Raw genomic sequence first — 23,222 nt, 5'->3', positions numbered from 1 at the left:
ACTTTAAATGCCAACCTGACTGGCGATAATCAACAGAGTCAGTTTTGGAACCAAATATTGGCATTAAAGTTATTGAATCACCGGTTATTATGCAATTATTCGAATTAATACGAATTAAGGTTAAGTCGTGCACACGACGACCAGAACAAAGTAACAAAATAGAAGCTGTTCACTTAGAAACAACATACCTATAAATTATCTGTGTCCGAATTAATTTGCGTTAAATGACTTATTACTAAATCAATATTCCAAATAGGTGGTTTCGAGTCTTTTGGTTTAGATAAAGAGATGGACTTTAAAATGCGCTTAACAAATGGGTGTCCACTCAAACGTTCACCCGACTCCGGATCACATAAAGTAGAAACTACGGATTTATGGCATAAAATAGTGCTGTATGAAAGACCCTCATGCTGATGTAAATACGCTAAAAATTTTGCAAGTTGGACCTCACTGGGCCGTGATATAGAAATATTATTTGTTTGAGCCCAATGACACCATCTGGTCCATGCCGGCTTATAAGATTTCATAGTGGATGGTCTCCAGCTTCTGAGAAGTAAAGAACGCTCCTGGTCGGACCAATCCTTTAGGTAATCACGTCACCCCCACATCTCCAAACTTCCAGGCACATCTGCGTTACCTTCGGAGGAGTTAATCCGGTCGTTGCATCTATCAGGACTTCTGAAAGATTTCTGATGGTCCATGGTGGGTCCTTGGACCTCGACTTTAGATCGGGCCTCCAAAACACCTGCTCCCATCTCGGGGCCACGATCAAGTATGTGCCTCGGCATGAATTCAGGTGCTGTAAGATTTTGGGTATCAAAAAGGGTGGAGGAAACACCCAAGCCAGTGGGTAATCCCAACTGTGGGACAGAGCGTCGTGAAATTCGGCATGCTTGTCCTGGTAGTCCAGTGTACAATACATGGGAACTACCCGAGTGATATGGGAAGCAAACAAATGCATCGTGGGTGGCAAATTAACTGTGTGGCTCGAGGTAGAAGGTGCCACTCGGGTATAGCTTGATACCGGGATAACCGATCTGCTTCGACATTGTATAGTCCGGGGATGTGGTGTACAGTAAGGTTTATGTGATGAAAGTCTAAAAGTCTCAATATTTTGTGGGTCAAATCTAGTAACTGCTGAGACTTGGTCCCCCCTTCGTTTCGTAGATAAGAAACTGCAGTTTTGTTGTCGCACTGCAAATGAACGGCTGTGTTGCGGAGACTCTGACCATGCTCTTCTAACACTTTGAGCACAGTTAGAAGCTCTTTAAGATTGCAATGTAAGTGCTTCTCCCGGACGGTCCAAGTCCCTGACAAATAGTGATTGTCTATTTGTGCGCCCCAGGCATGGTCTGACGCATCTGTTACTATGTAATGAGACGGATGAGGAACGTGTATCCGTGAGCAATCCTCTATGTGGCTGAGCCACCAAAACATCTCCACTAAAACATCGTCGGAAAGTGGAATATGGTGTGTGGTCATATTCTTTGAATGGACAATTGTGAACTTCTGCAAACGTCGGGAATTCATTCTCCCCCGTGATATCACGAAACTGGCAAAGTTCATCATTCCCACTAAGCTTTGTAACTGCTTGAGGCTGGCAGTTTTGTTTTTGACGAGATCGTTGATCATGGCCGTCAATTTCAAACATTTCTTTTCTGGCAGCGCTCGTCGGTGGTCCCGCGCATTCCACAATATTCCAAGATACTCTACTTCTTGGCATGGCATCAGCATTGATTTGTCGTAATACACTGTCCACCCTAAGTGATTTAGAAGGATTAATGTCTTTGATGCCTGTCTTCTCAGGGTTTGAGGGTTCTGGTTCGCTAAAAGATAATCGTGGAGATAAACTACTACTCTTATTCCACGTTCCCGAAGAATCTGGCAAACCCAATTGCTCAACGCAGCAAACGTCTTTGGAGCCGAACTCAAACCGAAGGGTAGACAGTTCATTTCCAGGAGTTGTTTTTGGTATACTAGGCGTAAAAATGGCCTGTGTGATAACGCAATTGGCAGGTGGAAGTACGCCTGGGACAAATCTATTTTTATTAACCAATAGTCGGGTATTTTGTGAATATTTATGAGTCTGAACGGACTTGTGTAAACATAATAGTTGAGGGTCTTCAGGTTGAAGATTGGCCTCATTGTTCCATCGCTTTTGGGAACTAAGAACATACGGGAGATGAAACTTGGCGAGATCGTGGGAACCACTGATAAGACGCCTTCTGATTTCATTTTCATAATGATAACAGTCATTTCCGTCGAGGGTGGTGTAATGTGCCGGCCTTCTTTTACATTTGGTATATGAAGTGGAGGTTTTTGTAAAAAAGGGATACGGTAACCTGAAATTATCTTCAGGATAAATTCGGAGGCACCCATTTGCCTCCACCTTGCGAGGTAATATTGTAATTGGCCGGCTTGGAAGGGACTCGGTGAGTCAACGACTTCCTGTCTTACGACCTCGCCTGTCCCGGTGGGACGAGGGAGAGTACTTCCGTGTGCGGTTTTCATTTTCTCGACGGTAGTTTGTATGCTTACCGCCTCGACCACGAAATGTCTTTTGTCCATAATTACTGCTGCCACCAGCTTTAGACGGATGAGAATGAAAATGATTCTTGTTGTCAATCTTTTTAGATGTCTGTGCAGAAGAATTCCGTTGAGCAGACGAGGATGGATCGGGTTGCGTCGCAAAAACGCGATCCTTTTCACGGGTCCAAAAGCCTTACGAACTCCGCCGGCTTTTTTCAGGACGGAAGTAAATTTTTCGTTCTCAAAAAGCGTGTTGCACGATGGCGGTATTTTCCTTAAGAGGGTTTTATGAAGAGGGTCCTTAACAGACGCCAAAATAGTTTCCCTACGCTGTTGAATAATTTCTGCTCTATGACCGCAGACCATCTGAAGAGCATCGTTACTTATTTTCGAAAAATTACCCGTCACAAAAATGTCCTGGATTTTGAAAAATATCACATTGTAAGATGGATTTGAATTTTCTTTAGCCCAACCCAAAAAGTCGCGCAAGTCGTTTTCTAATTGATCTTTTTGTTTAATAAGGGCGAAGCTCAAGGAAGCAAATGCCTTGTCGGCATTAACAAAAGTACGCGAAGCATCATAACGCCTAACTTCATAATTTACCTCTAACTCTGTAAATCCTGGCGAATGACGGTAACGTTTTTGAACGTCTAACTATCTAACGTTCCTCCAATCGGGGTCATCGAATCGTTGAATAGATTTCAAAATATCTAAATAGCCTTTTGGTGTTTTAAGTACATCAGGATCTTTTATTGTAGTACCAAAAGACAAAGAGATCGGAGGATCTGATTCCAAATCGATATTTGAAACACATTTGCTGTCGTAAAGAATGCGACTAACATTATCGTCGATATAGTCATTGTTATCTTGATAGACAGAGTCATATCTATTTGAATCTAACCGGTTTTTAATACCGGCCACTTCAGTAATTAATTTCTCTAACTTATGATCAGAATTACGAAAACGCTTACGTGTACTCCTCCTGCTTGCGCCTCCCGAGCTGCTGCTACTCGAACTCGAACTCTCATACCGCTTTCTTTTTCTCGATCGCTTGGGTTTATCAACACGATTTGTATCTTCCGGCACTTCTCCATTTAATTCACTGATATTTTAAACTAAAATGCGTATAAGAGACAGAATCAATACTTTATTAATAAACTTTAATTATTTTTCTAAGAAACAAAATTCAACTGGCACTTAAATCAATTGTCTAAAATAATTTTTATTTTCACTGTAATATATGTGGGGTGGCACTACGTCAGTAGGCTTCCCCGGTCAAGAGCTGGATGTCGTAAAAGGAGACTAAACCTTTTGTACAAAAGCAATCGACCATCCAAATACACTCGACCATCCAAATACACTTCTTTTAATCGTTTTTAAAAGGATTTATTAATCTACCTTCAAAATAATAATTTTGCTAAAGCTCTTAACAAAAAGGGATACACATACCTGATATTTTTTCAAAAAGTATAAGTATATGAAGTAAATAAGTATATGAACAAAAAGTATAACCAACCAAATATAGCACAGGTTTCCAGGCACGTGTTAACGGGTCGGAAACAACGACGTCAATGAGAAAATCAAAGCGCGCAAAACTAGGGGCGCTTGCTGCTGGTGGTGGTGGATAGTGCGAAAGAGACAGCGAAACAAAGAAAGAAAGGGATAGGAAACGGAAGGAAGCGATGGCAACTCTCATACTTTATTATTAGGCTTCGAATAACGGTCAAGATGTTTAATAATATAGTCCAACTTGTCATAAATTGTCTTTGATTACATTCACCATGGTTGTCCTTGACACTCTACAATTGCCTTACCCTATTCTATGTTTACACAAATAAAAAAAAAAAGTTGAATCAATTGCAATTTTTAAAACTTTGTTACTATGTTTAAAACTTTATGATCCAAAATTTTAACAATTCCCAACCAATTGTAATCTTCAAAGAAATGAAGAAAACTGTAAATATTGTAAAAAAAAAGGTATTAAAACTTCGTAATATCCCAATATTCGTCTTTATAAGTACATTTTTATACTCTAGCATGGTGGCTAGCATAACTTTCGATTGTATATTATGTAAATAATTGGAAATCGTAAGAAAGATATATTTATTCCGTCAGTCATATTAAATTGAGACATTATTAATTATCTATATTTATTGTTTAAAAAGATTGTAAAATTGTTTTCATATAATTAAAAACCTGCAAAATGCTGTATTTTCTTTTATTTTTCATATTTTACAAAACCTTTATTTAAAAAAAAATTATTATGCAGGTTAAGTTACTTTGATTGTCTGTGATAATCCGATTATGAAATAATGAAAATTCTTTTACTGAAAGGTACTTTATCTGCATTGAAATAAACAAAACTAGAAATTATCATCTGGATGGCATTATCATATTTGAAACTATGAGGGGAAGATAGAAAATTGAATATGCTCCAGCATTTTCAATTCAAATTTTATATTCAACGAAATATTAATTAAAATGTGTAAATGTGACAACCATTAAAAATTAGCTTGTATTATTCTGATTCTTATAGGGACAACAAAAAATTAAAAGCTTCACATTGTATCACAGAAGTGTCAATAATAATAAAGTCTCAGTTCTAAAATCATATGTACATCCTACTACTACTACTATAAATAATACTACACTTACTGCAGATGTTAAAAGGACTATCTGTTTATCATCCGATTATGAAATAATGAATATATAGGCTATAAACAAATATGAGAGAAAAGTACTGCGTGGCTCCCAGCACCAATAAAAAAAAAACAAGACCACTCCATCTCATTCTCATCATCAAGGCGACTAAGGAAAAGGCTTATAAACTTGGGATTCCTTGCGATTTCAGGCGATGGGCTAGCTATCTGTCACTATTTGAATCTTGATTCTATCATTAAGCCAAACAGCTGACCATGGCCTATCAGTCTTTTCAAGACTGTTGGCTCTGTCTACCCTGCAAGGGATAAAGATGTGATTATATGTTTGTATGTATGTATGAGATGAAACTGAAAACAGAAAAACAGACAAAATCCAGTCTAACATTTATTTATCTATCAAAGTCCCTCTAACTCTCTTCTCTGTAGTCTGCGCAGGGGTCTCCGCTTGTCGTTTATTCATTCCTTTCCTCTCCAATTGTTTTTCAATGATCCTAGCATTATTTGCATAACTGTCTGCCACTTCTCTGGCCTCGATTTCATCTTCTTCTTCATCAATTGTGGAAACTGTCACAGAACTGAATTTACCCATGTTCTTTGTGTGCTTTGTGACCATAATCTTCTTAGGCTGTGTCAAAGCGACTTGTTTGTATATGTCTGTAACCCCTCCTTCGCCAGCAGTTTGCACTAAAGCCCCTCGCATTATAAACACTATATTGTTGTCCTGGTTATGTTTGTAATACAAAGGAACTGAACATTTCTTACATTTCATCCTGTACTGTCGTTCAATACCATTTTCTCGCTTCAAATAGATGGTCTCGTCGGGATCCGATGTTATTTTGTGTGCATGTTTGGACCCGTCGATAACTCGCGCTCCATCTTTAGGCCTTAGAGGTAGGCGGTCTATGGTGCAGTCCAGGATGAGAGTCATCTGTCCACAGATGCAGTAATAAATGTGCAAAGGCTTCGTTTCATTATATTCTTCCTGATCTTTCGTGTCTGAGCAGACAATACTTCTGGACACAACTTTCGGCATTTTGAGTACAGTTATCGATGAAAACTTAAAAAAAACTACTGCACTAATAGCCGATGATTTTACTTATCCAAATTGAAGTGGTACAAAGAGAAGGTAAGAAAAAGGCCAAAAGAAATGATACATTTATCGTGATCTCACAAAACTTGTTTTTGCTGTTCTGACAATTAATGACATTTAGTCATCAATGTTGCCATTACAATATATTTTAGGGTAGCTTTCCACTCAATTAGAGTGACAACATAACGTTCTTATAGTTATAAGGACGATACCTACGCCAATAATTAGTTATTCATTCTATATTGTCTATGAATTTGTAACTTGCGTTGGTAACATTGGCTGTCAACTACACACCGCTGCGATTGTCTTTTTTTCCACAGATTTGTTGCACATGTTCATCGATTTCTGTGGAATTTAGGGAAAGTATTAGGAAATCTTCAATAAAATGGGTGCTATAGCAAGCAGGTACCGTGTCTCTAATGCAGGGCTCACAAGCACCGACTTACAAAACATAACTAATGATCAAAAGCGTGAAAACCCCGGAACGTTGGATGAGTTGCACAAAAAGACGAAAGGTAAATTTTCTAAATATTTTAGCGTTACATTAAGCTATAAATGGCAATGGATTGCTTGATGCGCCTCCTGCTAGCTAGTTGTCATGTGACGTTCAGTCAGAAATCGTCTGTAAACAAACCTTAATGTTGGTTAAAAAGTTTGGTTAACTGTGATGTAATGGTATGGTTTATTACTAAATTACACTGAAATGAACTTCACACTGTCACTTCATAATTCACCTATGTACTCTGTGAGGTCATTGTCACAAAATTGAAATCGATAATATAGTAACACCTCTTTATTCCCTACATGCTCCCGAAGACAAACTCTGTTTGTTTTCTGATAAGATTCATGTAACTTTATAATGTGTGATTTACGATCATATGAGCCTCACTGGGTCGGAGGGTATCTCTCTGTTAGGACATTAACTACTCCCTTATTTTAAGAAAACAATGTCTTTTTAATATTTATATGTTGTACATACACATACCAATAGTCCACATCACAGTTGAAAAGAATGAAAGGCCATGTTCAGCTGTATGACTTGTGTTTATTTTTTAATCTATACATTAAGTAATAAATTATGTAAAGACTTACAAAATTTTGTTAACCGAGTGAACTGAAGTTATTTATTTACTTTCCACTAACATCAATCATGATAATGTGTGCATAGACATATATAAATGTTGGGTTGAGATATAAAAGACCAATGTGATTTTTAGAATTTCCGTCTGTATTTTTTACTTACAAAACATGAGAACTATTCATCCAATTTGAATGCTGCTCTGGTGTCCAACTTGGCAACTGGTATACAAGTCAATACTAATTGCAATTGCCTATCAGTCTTTTCAATACTGTTGGCTCTGTTTACCCCGAAAGGGATATACATATGTATGTATGAATGTACTAATTATAATTACATTAAATTTGCAGAAGTCATGCCTGTCAACTTTGAGGGTGGGAAGCTGATGTTCAACAAGGGCATCTCCAACCATTTCCAAGTATGAAGTATTTCAATGCTTTATTTTTTACATATTTTTTGTTATTTATAAGAATGAACTTATTCCACATTTAGTGTTATTTTAAAGAATGAACAAGAAACAACAATGAAAGTTCTTACACATTATTATATTTATAAAAATAACTGCTTTCATTAAATTCTTACAAGATTAAAATACTGGCATATTGGAATCAAAATTGACTGAATATGTATAATGTGTAGGAAACAAAGTTAAATAGTTATTCATGGTAGTATATTAAAAAACAACATACTATTATTAAAAATAACTGCTTTCATTAAATTCTTACAAGAATAAAATACTGGCATATTGGAATCAAAATTGACTGAATACTCATATTAACCTCAATACATCACTCATTTTAACCAGGCACCTTTCTTATTTGACCACAAACACTTATATTAAAACCTATGTTAATGATTTCAGATGTCCCACACTCTGACCATGAGCTCAGCACAGAACGGATACAAATTGGGTGCGACATACATTGGTACGAAGCAGATATCACCGACGGAAGCCTTCCCCGTGCTGCTCGGAGATGTGGACCCGTCTGGGAATGTCAATTTCAATATTATTCACCAGCTGACAGACGAAATCAGGGTTAAGGGAGCTGCTCAGGTAGTTATATCTACATATAAAGGTAAAGGGTCAGGTCAAAAGTACCCGAAACCGCCGAGCTTGCATGAAGAGAGTTATGAATGTGGATGAAGCCAAGGAAGTATGCAGAGATCGTGGAAAGAGGTAGTATCTGCCTACCCCTCCGGGAAAGAGGCATGATTTTATGTATGTATGTATTATCATCATTTTACTATTTTTTGAGTTCAGGACTCTTGGTACGAGCCTGGAGTCCTGGAGTTGAGACTCGTATGGTGTACTCGATATGATAACCCCCTTTCCGTTACACGTTGTATGTATGTTTGTATGTGTATTCCGCAGGTACAAGAATGCAAGTTGACGACCACCCAAGGCACCGTGGAGTACAAAGGATCAGATTACACGCTGGCCCTCACCATGGCCAAGCCGGACTTGAGTGACAAGTCCGCAGTACTAGTGGGGCACTACTTACAGGTATTTACGTATATATATAGTCACATCTTTATCCCTTACGGGGTAGACAGAGCCAACAGTCTTGAAAAGACTGATATATCAGTTTGGTCCAAAGGTTCGACTGGCAGAGAATGCCTTGTGGCATTAAGTCCACCGTTTAAATAAATAAATAAATGACACGTTCAGCTGTTTGGCTTAACGGTAGAATTGATACTCGTATATCCGTTTAGGTGTAGACAGAGCCAACAGTCTTGTAGAGACTGATATGCCACGTTCAGCTGTTTGGCTTAACGATAGAATTGAGATTCAAATAGAGACAGGTTACGAGCCCATCGCCTAAAAAAGAATCCTAAGTTTAAAAGCCTGTCCCTTAGTCGCCTTTTACCACATCCATGGAAAAGAGATGGAGGTCCTATTCCACGGCACGGTCCTTACAGTGTGTACTTGAAATGTGTGCAGTCGGTGACGAAGCGGCTGGCGCTGGGCGCGGAGCTGGTGTTCCAGTCGGGGGCGCGCGCGCCGGGCGGCGAGGTGGCCGTCAGCTCCGCCGCGGGCCGCTACACCATGGACGGTCAGTGCTGGACACTGAAATACTCATTTCATCATTCGCTTTGAACTCAAGCGTTCTTCATACATACATACATAAAATCACGCTTCTTTCCCGGAGGGGTAGGCAGAGACTACCTCTTTCCACTTGCCACGATCCCTGCATACTTCCTTTGCTTCATCCACATTCATAACTCTCTTCATGCAAGCTCGGCGTTTTCGGGTACTTTTGACCTGACCCTTTACCAGGACATCCTTAATTAACGTTCTTCATGTTGTGGTGAAATGCCATGCGATCCCATGATGTCCTCAAAATGGCGGAAAGGGCGCACCGGAGGGGTTTTAGTGGGTAGGCTGGCACATTAGATGCCAGGAGTACCACACTCTCCCAGGTGAGGACCCGGGAGGCAGTCCGTTAAAAGGATTTTCCCTTCAGAGAAAAATAAAAAAGCGTTCTTCATGACTTTAGTCTTTGAACTCAAGCCTTCTTCATGACTTTAGTCTTTGAACTCAAACGTTCTTCATGACTTTAGTCTTTGAATTCAAGTGTTCTTCATGACTTTAGTCTTTGAAGTCACGCGTTCTTCATGACTTAAGTCTTTGAACTCAAGCGTTCTTCATGACTTTAGTCTTTTAACTCAAGTGTTCTTCGTGACTTTAGTCTTTGAACTCAAGCGTTCTTCGTGACTTTAGTCTTTGAACTCAAGCGTTCTTTGTGACTTTAGTCTTTGAACTCACGCGTTCTTCATGACTTTAGTCTTTGAACTCACGCGTTCTTCATGACTTTAGTCTTTGAACTCAAGCGTTCTTCATGACTTTAGTCTTTGAACTCAAGCGTTCCTCATGACTGTAGTCTTTGAACTCAAGCGTTCTTCATGACTTTAGTCTTTGAACTCAAGCGTTCTTCATGACTTTAGTCTTTGAACTCAAGCGTTCCTCATGACTGTAGTCTTTGAACTCAAGCGTTCTTCGTGACTTTAGTCTTTGAACTCAAGCGATCTTCGTGACTTTAGTCTTTGAACTCAAGCGTTCTTCGTGACTTTAGTCTTTGAACTCACGCGTTCTTCATGACTTTAGTCTTTGAACTCACGCGTTCTTCATGACTTTAGTCTTTGAACTCAAGCGTTCTTCATGACTTTAGTCTTTGAACTCAAGCGTTCCTCATGACTGTAGTCTTTGAACTCAAGCGTTCTTCATGACTTTAGTCTTTGAACTCAAGCGTTCTTCATGACTGTAGTCTTTGAACTCAAGCGTTCTTCATGACTGTAGTCTTTGAACTCAAGCGTTCTTCATGACTTTAGTCTTTGAACTCAAGCGTTCTTCATGACTTTAGTCTTTGAACTCGAGCGTTCTTCGTGACTTTAGTCTTTGAACTCAAGCGTTCTTCGTGACTTTAGTCTTTAAACTCACGCGTTCTTCATGACTTTAGTCCCTGTTGCATCTTCACCGCTCTGGAGTAGCCCAGGGTGACCATGGATCCTGGATTGGGTGAGTCAGGTTTTTACTCGAAGCGACTCCCATCTGACCTCCGCAACCTTTGCAGGGGAACCTGACCCGTATTGGATTATATGGTAATGCATCCAGTTGCCTGAATGTGCAGGTTTCCTCGCGATGTTTTACCTCGCCGTAAGAGCATCGGTTAGTATTCAAACTAATGTACATAACTTTGAACATAGTCATTGGTACTGGGATTTGAACCGGTTCCTTAATGCGCATCACGTTTTAACTGGACACCTTACCGTTTCGACCACTAACGCTCTTTAATTATCAAGATCAAAGATCTAGATTTTTATTAACAATAAGAAAGTTAATGTAACACATACTTTATATTTTATTAGTTAAAAATTCTTGGATTCTTCTTTTAGGCGATGGGCTAACCCGTCACTATTTGAATCTCAATTCTTTCTTGACACCAAATAGCTGAACGTGGCCTATCAGTCTTATAAGACTGTTAGCTCTGTTTACCCCGCAAGGGATATAGACGTGATTATATGTATGTATGTATGTTAAAAATTCAGTATAAACTGGTTATTAACAGTGTATTCAAATATTTTAAAATGCAATTTTTTTTTAACCTATATCTATAATTATAATAATTTCTAATATCTCATTTTGGGGCCTAGCTTATATACTAGCTTTTGCGCTGGGTTTCGCGCCCGCGAGAATTTACAAAAAAAATTATGTACCAAATATAATCAAAAATAGAGTTAAGTTTTTTTTTTTTAAGTTTATTCGTTACAAACATACAAAAACACCAATGTTTACTCCCTAAAATTTCCCGTTTCAGATTCGGAAGTGTCGGCGACTGTGGGCCCGGCCGGTTTCCACGTGTGCTACTTCAAACAAGCCAGCGAACAGTTGCAAGTGTGTATTTGTTTGTTTTGACCTTTTGTCAAAAACTACTTACATAAAAATAATTTTCGTAAATAAAGAAATAACTGCCTTCAATGGATCGTTATCCTTTATTTGAAGTCGGTTGAATTTCTAAAAACATCTCCTAAGTGTGGTAAACACTTTCCTAAAAACTGCATCAGAATCGGTTCAGCAAAACGCGAGATAATCGCGGAAGAACACACACATATACATATCAAACCGAATATATATTGAGTAGGTCTGAGAATCGGCCAACATCTATTTTTCACACCCCTTAGTGATAAAGGTTGTCCACCCTTAACATTTTTTTAACCAGAAATAACTTAAAAGTTATTTATATGGCAAAACAACGTTTGCCGGGACAGCTAGTAACAATATATATTCCTACATACATACATACATATGGTCACGTCTATATTCCTTGCGGGGTAGACAGAGCCAACAGCCTTGAAAAGACTGAATCGCCACGTTCAGCTATTTGGCTTAATGATAGAATTGGGATTCAAATAGTGACAGGTTGCTAGCCCATCGCCTAAAAAAGAACCCCAAGTTGTTTTTTTTTTTTTTTTTTCTTTTTTTTTTTTTGGCGGCTGGCAACCCCGGAGCGTAATTGTCATATTCATTGCTCCGTATTTAAAATTTGTAAATTTAATTAAAATACACTAAAAATAAGTAAAAAATAAAATAAATTCATTGAATGCACATAGTGTAATTGTAATATTTAATTTTTAAGGTCAAATTCGGTGTATCTTGTGAAAAGATAGTGTTCAAAGTTGACGTTCTGTGGGTAACTGTTGCCGGTTTTATTTTACAACTTTTACAAGGTAAGAACTGTACAATAGTTACTTTTCCTCACGAATTTATATCAATCACCGCGTCCTTGTGCACTGTTTTGCGTAATTTTTATTAAATATCTTACGAAATCACTTATTTCCTATACCGAATTTGACGTTTGTTTACTTTTGAATTAGGTTAGGTTTTAGTACGGTAGTCGGTTTGCTGGTATTATTTTACACACATCAAACTCTCATTGTCTTCCTTATACTTATAACATCTTATTTTGTAAAATATGTCGTCCTCAACCCGTGCTGTGACCGCTCGTCAGCTGGAAATGCAACTGAAGGAAGCCTTAGTTCAACTCAAGGCTGAGAAAAAGGACAATGAGCAATTATTACTGGAAAGGGAAGACAATGAACGTGAATATGAATTGATGCGAAATAAAAATCTAAAGCTCGAACAACATCTTGCTGAGAGTCTTAATAATTGTGATGACTTAACCGGGCAGCTTAACCGACTTAATTTAGTGGTAGATTCTTTCCGCCAATGCAGTGATACGTATGAGCAGACACTCAGACGTGTTACTGAATTAGAAAGGGAGCTGAGTGAGGCATATGAGCTGATAAATAGACACGAGCAAGATGCCCAGTCGCATCAGTCAAAGGAGGTGTCCAGCCTCTTTGATGAGCTCATTGAAAGTAGACTTATGTCACCCTCAGTTGATTCCTCAATTATTGATCTCACTAGTGACACTTCTTATGATAATATGTATAAAAACAAACCAAAACTTGATATGAGCCATAATAAATTAAAAAAATACCTAAAACTCTCTAAAAAAATTAGGAAATGTAAATATCAATTAAAAAATAATAACATTAGGAAATCATGCTTAATAAAAAGCAGTTCATTGAACTGTAGGTTACAAAAGGAAATCAGCTCTTGCAATCAAAAAATGGTAGAAAATCAAGAGGCATATGAGGTTGATAGGATCAGATTGGAGACTCATGTCATAAAATTACAGGATGACTATTCTAAACTGTTTAATAAATATGATAAACAAAGACAGCAAAATACTGAGCATCTGTTGGCTGTAGAAAAGTTGATTCATGACAGTACATTTAACCAGGAGACTCTTGAATTCTTATCAAAAGAATGTACCTGCGGGCAATTCAACAAGCCCCATATCAATGATTCTACCTTGCTTTCACCCACTCCCAGTGCCGGTAATTTGCTTGATACTTATTCCAACTCTGAACCCTGTAAACCTCATTATAATTATAATACAGTGCTATTTTCAGACGGTATTGGTAGCAATATGGGTAAATATTTTTGTGATACCCTAAATCAGTCTTTTATAAATTACTGCATGCCAAATGCATCTTTTACCCAAATTATTAAGAGAATTAATAATGTAAATTTAAATAATAAATCCACCATAGTAATATTAATTGGTGATAGTTTTAAAATTGGCAGGAAAGATATAATTAACTGTTTTGAATCTTTGAATAAATTAAAAGTTAACCAAATAATTTTATGTGCTTTTCCATATATGAGTTGCCAGTCTCCAAAACTTAATAAAAACATTCACCTACTCAATAATTTTATGCATTCGTTGACATGTCGTCACAGTGACAAATTTGTGTTTTTTGACACAAACAATTTCATAGGTGATTGTTTTAAGACCAATGATAGAATATTTCTATCCAGATACCATAAGAACAAAATTGCTACATTGGTAGCTAGTAATATTAATGTTTGGACGAGTTTACATTGTAAGCGAAATATTAATTATAAGTTGACTACAGAATTGCCAACTCTGTGTGATGGTAACTCTGTTGACTTGACAGTTAATTTAAACTGCACACTCAGACAACGGGAAACCCTCGAGGGTTAAGAATTATCCATCAAAATATACAAGGTCTTCCTGGCAAAGAATTAGAAGTACAACTAGTTTTAGAAGAATTAAATGTGGACATTTTATGTTTGACTGAGCATTGGCTCATGGAGGGGGAGATGATGTTCAGCCTAAACAATTATAATATTGTGAGCTGCTTAAACAGAAAGTCTGCAATTAGAGGTGGGTCTATGATATTTATCAAATGCGGTCTTCGCTGTAAAGAGCGAACAGACATAACCAGACTTTCGGTTGAGCGGTGTGCCGAAGTGACCTGTGCCGAGCTAGATCATCATATAATTGTTTGTGTGTACAGTCCCCCAAACTGTGAATTTAAACAATTTTTAAAAATAATGGATCAAGTGTTACATGTTACCTCAAAATGTAATAAAAAATTAATTATTTGTGGTGATTTTAACATTGACATTTTAGTTAAATCAACCGTTAGTATACAATTTATTAATTTGTTTAAATCTTATAATTTAGAGTATGTTTTTTTCGAACCAACCCGAATAACATCTACATCTGCCAAGTGTCTGGATAATTTTTTTTGCAATAATCTTTATATACGGAAATCAATTATTCACAAATTGCCCTCGGATCACACCGGTCAATATGTTACCTTTGAGAAAGAGTCCTTAAACAATTTAAATAATGATAAAATTATGTGTAGACCTCTTTCTTCCAAAAACATAAGAAAATTTAAAATAAACATTGCAAATCAATTAAATACTTTAACATATTCTGGAAATAATCCTAATGAACATTATAACAATTTATTTGATATGATTTCTGCTGAATACTCAAAAAGGTTCAAGCAGAAACAAGTCAATATTCGTAATAGATTACAGTTCAGTGAATGGGCTACAGTAGGTATTCACAAGAGTAGGAATAAGTTATATGACTTATATGCCCAGAAACAATACAATTTTGACCCCAGTTTTGTAGAATATGTCAAAAATTATTCAAAATTATTTAAAAAAGTTTGCAGGCAAGCCAAGTCTTTGCACATAAGTAGTAAAATAAACAACGCACCAAATAAAATTAAAGAAACATGGAACATTATTAATAAAGAATCTGGCAAAATCAAAGATAGAGACAGTATTAAACAAATATCATCTGGTAACAAAAGTATTTCTAAAACTCAGGACATAGTAAATGCTTTTGATAATTTCTTTGCAAAAATCCCTGTGGAGCTAACTTCTGACGTTGACTCTTGTCCATTGCGCGCTGAAACCCTACTTAATAATAACACAACTCCCATCAAATCTGTCTTTAAATTTAAATATGTTAACTCTGATAATATATTAAAGGCGTTCAAACAACTTAATTTGAAAAAGTCTGAAGACCATTGGGGTATGTCTGTTAGTATCATAAGTCAAATCATAGATATTATTGCATCTGATCTAGCTTTTATATTTAATGAATGTATTGATGAGGGTATTTTTCCAAATTTAATGAAATGTAGCAAATTAATACCTCTATTCAAAAAAGGGGAGAAAACAGTCCTTGGCAATTATAGACCTATTTCTATATTGCCAGTTTTGAGCAAGGTGTTTGAGAAGATGATGCTTAATCAAATGCAACAATATTTTAAAATCAATAACATTTTCCATTCCCAACAATATGGGTTCACTGCCGGGAAGTCCACCACTGATGCGGGAGTAGCACTTGTTACTCAAATCTATGACGCGTGGGAGAGTTCACAGGATTCAGTTGGAGTCTTTTGCGATCTCTCTAAAGCATTTGATTGCGTAGATCATCAGACACTTTTGCGTAAACTTCGTCAATATGGGTTTGACCACAAATCAACTAAACTAATGGCATCCTATTTGACTGATAGGCTTCAAACTGTAGATATTAATGGAGTAAAGTCAAGCGGTTCAAGCGTCTCAATGGGTGTTCCTCAGGGCTCAATTTTAGGACCATTCCTCTTCTTGGTATATGTCAATGACCTGCCTTTTATGGTGGAAAAACAGGCGGGTATAGTGCTGTTTGCCGATGACACTTCTTTAATATTTAAATTAGATCGCCATAGCGAAAATGTAAGTTCGGTTAATAATATACTGTCGGCCATATCTATCTGGTTCTCAACCAACAATCTTCTTTTAAATGCTAATAAGACCCAATGCATTAAATTTACCCTTCCAAACGTAAGGCAGGCCAATACTGACATAACACTGGCCAGAAATTAGAATTTGTTGAAAATACAAAGTTTTTAGGAATTATAATTGATGCAAAGCTACAGTGGGGTGCTCATATTTCTAAACTATCCAATAGACTTAGCTCTGCCGCTTATGCTGTTAGGAGGATCCGACAATTGACAGATGTAGCTACAGCTAGGCTTGTTTATTTCAGCTATTTTCATAGCTTGTTATCTTATGGTTTACTTTTATGGGGTAGCGCGGCTGATATACAAACTATTTTTATAATTCAGAAAAGGGCCGTTCGCGCAATTTACGGCTTAGGACCAAGAGACTCGTTAAGACAACTCTTTAAGAAAATAAACATACCTACAGTAGCGTCCCAGTACATTTTTGATCTTATAATGTATGTTAGGAAAAATACCTCTTTTTTTCAAAAAGTTAGTGCCACAACTGATAGAAATTTACGTAATAAACATAAATTAGTCATGCCGTTTCATAGGCTTAGCAAAGTCAGTAAATCATTTATGGGGAACTGTATACGATTTTATAATAGGTTGCCGGAGTCTGTTCTTGATATGCCCAACCGAAAATTCAAAGAGTATGTAAAGAAAGTACTTTGTGGGAAGGCTTATTATAGGACTGATGATTACCTTAATGATAAAAACATCTGGCTCGAGCTTGGCACAGGAACCTCGTAATTAATTGTAGTTTAATTTGAACTTAAATCAAAATTTCAGTACACTCTGTACATAAATCTTTTTAAAATTGGCAATCCATAATATATATATATATATATTTTTCTTTTTTCAATATTAAATCTCATAAATATATAAATCTCCCGTGAACAATGTATTCTCCCGTCCACATTCTATTCTAAGTATAATTTAATATTGTGAAGTTGACGTTGTTGATGAAAATGCTGCAGTGCAGTTTGTTACCGCTTCTTCTGCACTGACGCCTTGGAAGCGGCAGTAAACTTAGTTTTTAAGTAATTTATTTGACGTCAACCAAGTTGTTAAACCATACGACAATTATTAAGCGATATAATAATATCCTATAATAATGAATAAAAATTTTGAATTTTGAATTTGAATTTTGTAAGCCTATCCCTTAGCCGCCTTTTACAACATCCACGGTAAAGAGATGGAGTGGTCCTATTCTTTTTTGTATTGGTGCCGGGAACCACACGGCAATACAACAATATAATATATGCTTTGTAATTTTTTCCAGATTGTAGCTGAAGTGGACACGTCATTCCGGGGCATGGAGTCTGTCGGCACCATCGGATATCAGGTCAACATACCGAAGGCTGACCTCGTTTTCAGAGGTAACCTTCTATTACTTAATAATTATGAAAATATATCAGTACATACTCGTAAAAGGTCAGGTAAAGTTACAAATTACAAACAATAGAAGATATATAAAGATAGATAGATATACAAATTACAGAAATAGAAAAGGGTATGTTGAGATGGTTCGGTCATGTGGAGAGGATGAATGAAAGCAGGTTGACTAAGCAGATATACAAGGAGAGTGTGGAGGGAAAGGTCGGAGTGGGAAGACCTAGACGAACGTATCTTGATCAAATTAAGGACGTCCTGGTAAAGGGTCAGGTCAAGAGTACCCGAAACCGCCGAGCTTGCATGAAGAGAGTTATGAATGTGGATGAAGCGAAGGAAGTGTGCAGAGATCGTGGCAAGTGGAAAGAGGTAGTCTCTGCCTAGACCTCCGGGAAAGAGGCGTGATTTTATGTAAATATGTATGTATGACAGAGAGATGGAGTGGTCCTATTCTTTTTGTCCATTGGTGCCGCGTACCACACGGGATATGTATGTATCTATGTGTGGCGACATCTCTACGCTCTCATCTCTCTACTCATCGCGAAGAAATTGACGCGCTCAACCAATAGCAGCGAAGAATCTAAGACGCGATGTCAAAGATTTCACGGATTGAAGCTAAATATACAACCTCCGACACAATATCGTCTGTCGCGCGGTTCCCCAGGCATCACACCTAGCCTGGAAGATCTTCCCTTTGGTGGCGGTCGAGACGAATCACATAATGTATATGACTTACATAATGTATGTAACTTTTTCCTCGCAGGTATGGTAGACTCTAACTGGAACATCGGAGCGGTCCTCGAGAAGAAGCTCCAGCCTCTGCCGTTCACGTTTGCCCTCTCCGGCATGGCCAACCAGGCCAAACAGCAGTTTAAGTTCGGCTGCGGACTCATTATTTGCTAATACGAGTAAAGGTCAGACGATGAATAATGTTTAGGGTTGCCAGCGGTGAAATATGTTCGGGGAAAAGTACCAGTTTTGTTTGTTATTATATTTGCACTCAGTTAGTATGAGATGGTGTATTAATAATTTTATTAGTGTGAAAGTCTGTCTGTTTTTCTGTTCCGCTTTCACGGCTTAACTGCTGAACCGATTCGAGTGTAATTTTGTTTGTATAGTATAGAACGGAAAAATACGCGTTTTTTTTTTAAATATCATCCCCTAAAATACTACTAATTGCGAGGAGAAAGTTTGTGTGAAAATCAATAATGTTGTCCATGAGAAGACGGGGCGGGTCGCTTATATAATAGAGTCATTATAGAAAATGTTTTGTATACATTCCCACCGCGCGCAAATATTTGTACGGACACCAGAAAAATCTTGACCCGCACCTCAAACGAAGGATAAGGTTAAGAGGTTCAAGTTTATCAGTGAAAAAGGTTTTTTTTAAAGAAACTAAATGTGATAATAAAATACTTTTTGTGTGAAAACTTACAGAAGAAAGTGGAATGATAGTAGAAGTATTGATGTAGAGATGGAACATTAAAAATATGAACGTTAAATATATAATATGCAGTTTAATTAAAATTACACTTGAAGGTGACTGTACTTCTAAAATAAACGTACCACGGGTAGATATCTGGACACATCCAAGATCTTCTTTGTCCCACCCTTATTCAATTATTTGGGGTTGGGTCTCCTCACTCATTTGCGCCAGGTTGATCTGTCCTGGGTGGTCACATCGGAAAGTTGAACTTTGAGGTCTCTGACGATGCTTGACCACCAGGTCAATGTCATTAAAATATGTATTAGAAACTATAATGGGTCAGCATGGAGGACTTACCCGGCTGAATTAAAAAAAAAATTATAATTTTATTTAGTTAATGTTTTATAATGCAAATGTCTGTTATATATTTTGACAAAATGTGATTATAACAATTTCTAAACTATACTGATAATACATCTACCTAATTAAAATAAAAAGTAAAATTCCTAAACTAGAATATAATATTAGTTATATATTCTGGTACTTTTCTCAACAAGATATATGGCAACCCCAATTTATGTGTTGTTCCCGGGATTTCAACCGAAGACAATTCATTTATTAGTCCATGTGAATTGTCTGCTGTCGGTTACCCGTCACCTGATTACAACACGGCTTATCGTCCCCTAATTAAAATTAATTGATAGGGTTGAAGTGAATAAATGTAAATTAAGGTAGTTTTAAATAAAACTTTAAAAAAATTGCCAGTTAAATTTGAACCAAATAATTTTCTACTAACAATTTATATTCATTCGCTTTGGCCACATATTTAACTATGTTAGTGGTAATGTATGTAAATAATGTTATTTGCAATTACACCGATAATTCCTCAGATTGACAGTGGATAATTTCCATAAGTGATGTGTCAATTTACTGAAACCTACAGTAATAATGTTATTTGCAATTTAACGGATAATTTTTCATGGATCGACAGTTGATAATAAGCTCCTTTGGTGACAATTTCCTTGCAATTACATGGATAATTATGTATATTCAGTTTAACGTGATATGATAATTTTATAAAATATCTATACAGATTTTGATTTTTGATGTTGAAAGGTAGGGTTTAAAAGAAATTAATTGAAAAATCTTTAAGAATATCTAAAAATTATCATATCACGTAGGTAATTCGATAAAGTCGATGGAGCGATAAAGTCTGTCAAATAAGCATGCTTATAAATAATAATTTTTAGCAACTTTGCTGTCGATGAAACTTTCAGAACCAGTTCAAGTTTCTTTTTACAAAAGAAATTTCTCACACCGAGTATCATAGGTCATATGAAAATGATTTCAATGGTTGCGTACTAATACTTGCCAATAATTTACCCGGAAGCGACTTTTAACAAACACTATATTTTATACGAGCGTCCTATACTTTTTTCTAGGATGTACTTGATATTTTTTGTTTATTCTTTATTATTATTGTATGTATAATTTTATTACATGAGTCTGTTTACCAACTAGGAAATATGCAGAGATAGTGGCAAGTGGAAAGAGGGTGTCTCTGCCTACCCCTCCGGGAAAGAGGCGTGAATTTATGTATGTATGTATGTTTACCAACTATATTAGAAACAGTGTCTTTTTATTTTTTTGGCGCGCACGCGTTTTAGATTATCTTTAAAAAAACAGGTTTCTAATTAGAAGTCTCTAACCGTTATTTATGAAAATATCTTAAATAAAAAATATCCTCAAATTTGTAAATACCCTGGACAGGCGATTTCGCTTTTAAAATCATTTCGACCAATATTAAGCTCATTTTCTTCACATTAAGGCAATTCAGTTACGAAAATTAGATTATGGTTATATATGTATGTAGGAAACTTTTCTAACATTACATAAGATCACGGCTATATTCCCTGCGGGGTAGACAGAGCCAACAGTCATTATGACTGAAAGGTCACGCTGATTTGAAACTTTTCTAACTCCACCTAAAGAGCCTTCTGTAAGAAGTCACCCAACTGCCTGTAAAATCTTCGCATGTTAAGCACCCATTTAATAGATTAATTTAAAATGAATTCCTTGCTGAAATTAATGATTCACAACAGCAATACAATTGTACTGATAATTTTAGCTATCTAAATACATTTAGTTGCAAAACTTGAGTTGAATCAGTACTATATTAACTTTTTAATATTTCATGTATGTAGTATGACTGATTTGTATTTTGGAATAGTGATCGACCAAAGACATATTGACACTTTGAGGTTATAAACATCACAAAAAAAATTTAATTCTTTTTCAGGCCACAATTAGCTTGCCTCGAATATTAAATTTCCTAGCCAAAATGCAAACAATTGAATGATAATTCCTAAATTAATATTAAAATGTGGTATGTGTGCATGTAGCTTTATAAGCACGGTGTATGTACGTATTTGTTTTCTACAAAATTGTTTATTTGTTACGAGTATTCATGTGCACCAGAATCGCATTTACAGCGCGAAAATGTCACTCTAGAGGCTCCGCCATCTTTAATAATCTTTATTTGTCATCATTATGTCATTATTATTTCATTATAACAATAATAGGATAATTATATGGTAAGGTATTTATAGTATGTTCTTGATCCGTGTGAAGATTTATAAGTATTTTTATTTAGCCGTCTGCTTGTGTGTCTACTGCCTTATTTTAATAGTGACTGGATATATATAATATATATGTTTATTCATTTAATTCACCTAATTTGCTCAAGTTTCTCTAGAGTGACACATTCCCAAGTGTAATTTTGACATCTGAACATTTTGAATAAAAGACAAAACAAAATCGTAAATTTTGATAATAAAATAATTAAAATTGGAAAAAATAGAAAATATGATAATTGCATTCGGTAAATCTAAATGTATTGTTCCGTGATTTTTGAAAAATAATAAAACTTAATTTCGCTTATAATTTTAAACGGTAACTTTTCCACGTACCTATTATTTGGTTGCAATTACGTGGATAATTTGTGCGATTGGCTTGACTTAAAATTCTCTTTGAAATTGTAATATTTTTCATTTAAAGGTACGGACAAAGTAAGAAAATTTATTATGGGTAAAATTTTAATAGTATTTGAGACGATGTCAAGTTCACTATTGGGGAAATAATCCGGACATGTCTGCGCTATAGCGTTTACTATTGTAGATAGAAAATGGCGGATTGTACATAAAGCCTGTTGTTGAAATGTTTATTTTTAATAGAGTTATGTTAATAAATCACTGTGTAGTTTTATTTTGCCTTCACAGGTGGATACCTAACTTGATTAAAATGATTTGGGAGTAAGTTTTTTAAACGGTAATGTTAGGTGGGTAATTAATATAATCAGCGAATATCCGCCAGTCAGTCAAGCCAGTCAAATGTGTGAACAGTGCGCGTAGAGGCACATTCAATTACTCTTTTCTGTGTTATGTACATTAGTTTCAGTGCTAACTGATGCTCTTACGGTGAGGGAAAAACAACTACACATTCAGGCAATGGATTTGTAACTTAATATGATTTTAATAAAGCTAGCGCTGAAGTGGCCTTTCAGTCTTCAAGACTGTTGGCTCTGTCTAGCCCGCAAAGATATAAGACGTGACTATATGTACGTATTATCCAGTAAGAGTGGGTTTCCCTGCAAAGGTTGCGGATTGTCAGATGGGAATCGCTTTTTTGTTATAAACCTAACTCGCCCAATCCAAGATCATAGGAAGCATACGAAGAATATTAGGGGGTTTAGTTTAGACAGATGTGCCTTTGCCTTTCTGGTTCAGTTCTTGTAAATAATTTGAATGAAAACCGTTGATGAATAGATGCTTACAGGGATAGTGACATAGTGAAGAGATTCATGGACAAAAAAGAAACAAA

The 23,222-nt window shown here is 36.4% G+C and overlaps 2 protein-coding genes across 2 annotated transcripts; one reads left to right on the top strand and one right to left on the bottom strand.

The window, feature by feature from the left end:
• Positions 1 to 5,561: 5,561 nt before the first annotated feature.
• LOC106136533 (STING ER exit protein) lies at positions 5,562 to 6,404 on the bottom strand. The gene has a single exon (XM_013337111.1). It carries the CDS (start codon positions 6,220 to 6,222, stop codon positions 5,575 to 5,577), a length of 648 nt encoding a protein of 215 aa, XP_013192565.1. The 5' UTR covers positions 6,223 to 6,404; the 3' UTR covers positions 5,562 to 5,574.
• A 147-nt stretch (positions 6,405 to 6,551) lies between these two features.
• Positions 6,552 to 22,594, top strand: LOC106136532 (mitochondrial import receptor subunit TOM40 homolog 1). The gene is made up of 8 exons (XM_013337110.2): positions 6,552 to 6,794; positions 7,708 to 7,775; positions 8,220 to 8,411; positions 8,730 to 8,861; positions 9,300 to 9,411; positions 11,674 to 11,750; positions 17,808 to 17,904; positions 18,681 to 22,594. Exons 1-8 carry the CDS (start codon positions 6,665 to 6,667, stop codon positions 18,818 to 18,820), a joined length of 948 nt encoding a protein of 315 aa, XP_013192564.1. The 5' UTR covers positions 6,552 to 6,664; the 3' UTR covers positions 18,821 to 22,594.
• The last annotated feature ends 628 nt before the right edge of the window (positions 22,595 to 23,222 follow it).

This window comes from Amyelois transitella, chromosome 25 (assembly GCF_032362555.1).
Source record: "Amyelois transitella isolate CPQ chromosome 25, ilAmyTran1.1, whole genome shotgun sequence".
In the NCBI taxonomy this organism is placed as follows: Eukaryota; Metazoa; Arthropoda; class Insecta; order Lepidoptera; family Pyralidae; genus Amyelois; species Amyelois transitella.
This window is presented reverse-complemented; position numbering and strand designations above follow the sequence as displayed.